Source organism: Terrapene carolina, unplaced genomic scaffold, assembly GCF_002925995.2.
Source record: "Terrapene carolina triunguis isolate 2854851 unplaced genomic scaffold, T_m_triunguis-2.0 Scaffold32991, whole genome shotgun sequence".
In the NCBI taxonomy this organism is placed as follows: domain Eukaryota; kingdom Metazoa; phylum Chordata; order Testudines; family Emydidae; genus Terrapene; species Terrapene triunguis.
The window spans coordinates 4,149-7,471 of record NW_020697342.1 but is presented as its reverse complement, the minus strand read 5'-3'; the positions used below and the strand labels follow the sequence as shown (position 1 = coordinate 7,471).

The following is a 3,323-nucleotide window of genomic DNA, read 5'->3' as shown; positions in this document are numbered from 1 at the left end:
GGAGGGGAGTGGGGGCTGGTGGGTCAGAGCAGTGGGGGCTGGGAGCCCGGTCTCCTGGGTTCTCCCCCAGCTCTGAGGGTCCCCTGGCTCTGCCCCTCCCTCCAGGTGTACGAGGACCTAGAGCGGCTGCAGAAGTCTCTGCCCTGGGATCCCCCCTCGACCTCCTGGGGGGACTCGCTCCCCAGGACCCCAGGGCTGCCCCCCAACCAGCCTGTGGAGAGCGATGAGAGCCTGTCGGAGGAGGGGGGCAGCTGGTTGGGTGAGTCCTGTCCTTGTGGGGTGACTTCTGACCCTATTGTCCTCCCCAGAGTGCCCTTTGACCCCCGCTCGCCCTGACCTTTGCTCCCTGCCACTGGCTCTCGGCTCCATAGGGCCCTTGGGGGACCGGGGGTCTGGTCTCTCTGGGCCTCCCCACCTCCCGGGACCACAGCCCTGAGCCCCCAGCAGCCTGGCTCTGCCGTGGGCCCCTTGGGGCGTCCCCTCCTCTGGTCTCCAGGGCCCCCACGGCTCCTGTCGGCGGCTCCCTGCCTGCCCTGGCTCTGTGTGCTGCCCCCACGCCCGCGCCGGCTCCACAGCTCCCATTGGCCGGGAACCGCGACCAATGAGAGCTGTGGGGGCGGTGCCTGTGGGCACGAGGGCAGCACAGAGCCGCCTGGCTGCCAAGTGCCTCGGGGCCCCAGCCAGACCCTCCTTCACACACCTCCTGCACCCCAAACGCCTGCCCCAGCCGGAGGCCTCCCCCCTCGCCCCAATCCCCTTCCCTAGCCCGGAGCCCCCACTCCCCGCACCCCTCATCCTCGGCCCCAGCTCGGTGGGGGAGGGAGCAAGGGGGGTGTCTGACCCCCGCCCAGGCGGCTCTCAGGGCCCTGGGCTTGGCCCATCTGAGCCCTGGCCAGCTGGGCCTGTCCTGGTCCCCAGCCAGCCCCCCCCTTCCAGCCGAGCCCCCATATCCCCTCCCCTGGCCGCCCTCTGTCCCCAGCCCCAGGTAAACAGGCCACCTGCCCCCGCCCACTCCCCCCGGCTGGAACCGGGCCCCTCAGCCCCTTTCCCCCACTGGCCAGAACCGGCTGCACCCGAGCTGGGGGGGCCTCCTGGGCACCAGTCGCTGGGTCCCCCGGCTGGTATCTGGGGTCCCGGCTGCCAGGCGAGGTCGCACCTGGTCCCCTGCAGTAACGAACGCCCCTCCCACCCCCTCGTTACACACGCAGCAGCACATGGGGAAACTGAGGCACGGTGTTCCTGGAACACACAGATTTCCCCCCCCCCCCCCCCCCGATGTTTGTTCCTGCTGGGGTCTGGCCTGGGTGACATGGCCCTTTGCCCGCTGTGACCTCTGACCCCTCAGTCCGGTGACCTCTGACCTGGGCAGAGTGCCCTGACCTCTGCTCTCTCTGCAGGCGTCGCCCCGTCCCCACAGCCCCCGATTCACATCAACCCGGCCCGGCAGCGCATCATGGAGCGGCTGGCGCTGTACCAGCAGGGGGCGCTGGACAGCCTGGGGGTGCTGGCCTCCGAGCTCCCGGCAGGTAACCCCCCCCGTGGGGCTGGGCTGGGGGGGGTAAAGCTCCCCCCTCCAGCTCCTTCTTTCAGTGCCTGGGGGGCCCTGCCCCCCTCAGCTCTGACCCCTCTCCCCTCCCCCGCAGGGTCGGCCCCCCGCCTGCCCGAGGAGAGCGACGATTTCGAGCCCTGAGCTGGACGGACGGACACGGAAGGATGAAGTTCTCATCGGTGGGGGGGTGAGCCCCACCCCGAAACGCACCTCCTGGCTGCTAGAACCCACCCTCGAGCCTGGGACCCAGACGTCCGGGGAGGCGACTTTGAATGGAGGGGGAGACATGGTACCTGCTCTCCTCCCCCAGCCCCTGCAATGGACATGGGACCCAGGCGTCCGGGAAGGGGCCTTTGAACTGAAGGGGGGGGTGTCACCTCGGTGCCCACTCCCCTGCACACGGAGCCCCCTTGCTGCATGAGACTCAGGCGTCCGGGACACACAGACCCCCCAGCTCTCAGCTGTGAAGGTTCGTGTTTGCCGGAGCCCCACGGCTGGTTTCCCGGGGGTGGGGGCCCGGAACTGTCAATGGGAAAAATAAAATATTTTATATATTTTTAATCTGGGCCTTAGTTTCTCTGGGGGAAGACGTGGCTGCCTGGGGGGTGGGGGCCATTTATGGGGAGACCCCTCATCCGCTGCTGGGATGCAGCCTGTCTAGTCAGCCCCAGGACCCGCTCCCCGTGCCCCCCAGCACAGCGTCCCCTGCAGTAACGCACATGCAGAAATCGTCCACGCCAATCTCTTTATTCTGCTTGGAGGGGGGGTGGGGGGCGCTGGCCTGGCCCAGGAGAGGGGCGGGTGGGCAGGGGGGGCTCCGGGCGCGGGGCGGCCCCCCCCCAGGCGCGTGGCGAAGAGGAAAGCGCAGTGGAACTGCAGCACGTCGCACACCTTGGACCAGAAGTGGCCGCTGAGTCTCCGGAACGGGGCCCACTGGGCCAGCCAGGCGTCTCCCAGCTTCAGCAGCACGAAGCCCAGGCAGGCGGCGAAACCGGCTGCCGCGGTCCAGGCTGAGCCCGCGTCCCCCCGGCGCCGTTGCGCCCGCCACGCTGCACCCGCCACGCCGGCCACATGTGCAGCCAGGGCCCCCTCAAAGCCGCGGGCGTGAGCCAGCGCCAGCCCGTAGCTGAGCACCGAGGCCCCCGTGGCCAGCGCCACGTGGTCGGGCTGCCAGCCCTGCACCAGGCAGTGGCACCAGAGCCCGGCCCAGGCGAAGATGGGCAGGGTCACCCACTGGTCCAGCACGGCCGCCCGAGGGTGCTGGGTCCAGAGCCGGGCCCACTGCACTGGGCCGTAGGCCAGGGCCATCAGGGCGAAGACGGCCTGCAGGTAGCGGTGGGGCCCGTGGCCAGCCCGGGGGAACCAGCGCCAGCCCAGCGCCACGTAGCCCAGGTTCACCAGCGAGTTGCAGGGCATGGCCAGGGCGGGGGGCAGCCAGGGGACGGGGGGCTCCGCGTAGTACCCGTACCCCACCTCCACGGCCACCTGGTCCAGGGCGCCCGCAGCCACCAGGGCCAGGCACAGAGCGCCGGCCCCGGACACGTGTAGCAGTGCGGCACGGTCCTCGGGCCCCATGGCTGGGCCTGGCACCCCCAGCCACCTCCACGCCCCACAGCACCGCCCCACACCGGGCCAAGGCAGTGCAGCCATTGGCTGAGCCCTGTTCCCGCCCCCGTCTGCCTTAACCGCTGCAGTGCCAAACATCTGTGCTGGCCTGCCAGTGCCCCTCCCCCCAGCCCTGCCGGTGCCCCTCACTCCCGACCCGCAGCCCCCC

At 70.5% G+C, this 3,323-nt stretch overlaps 2 protein-coding genes across 2 annotated transcripts in view; one reads left to right on the top strand and one right to left on the bottom strand.

Moving 5' to 3' along the window:
- Nucleotides 1–2,110, top strand: part of LOC112111842 (interleukin-1 receptor-associated kinase 1-like) — a gene marked incomplete at its 5' end in the record, with an annotated part of 3,195 nt that extends 1,085 nt beyond the window's left edge. The window contains 3 exons of the mRNA XM_026663261.1: nt 106–259; nt 1,398–1,526; nt 1,644–2,110. Coding sequence (XP_026519046.1) covers nt 106–259; nt 1,398–1,526; nt 1,644–1,690 — 330 coding nt within the window. The remainder of the gene's footprint in view (nt 1–105; nt 260–1,397; nt 1,527–1,643) is intronic.
- A 96-nt stretch (nt 2,111–2,206) lies between these two features.
- TMEM187 (transmembrane protein 187) lies at nt 2,207–3,131 on the bottom strand. The gene has a single exon (XM_024207470.2). It carries the CDS (start codon nt 3,122–3,124, stop codon nt 2,207–2,209), a length of 918 nt encoding a protein of 305 aa, XP_024063238.2. The 5' UTR covers nt 3,125–3,131.
- Between the last annotated feature and the right edge of the window lie 192 nt (nt 3,132–3,323).

Coding starts and splice junctions, on each gene's coding strand:
- TMEM187 (XM_024207470.2), bottom strand. CDS start 3,124: ATGGGGCCCGAGGACCGTGCCGCACTGCTACACGTGTCCGGGGCCGGC.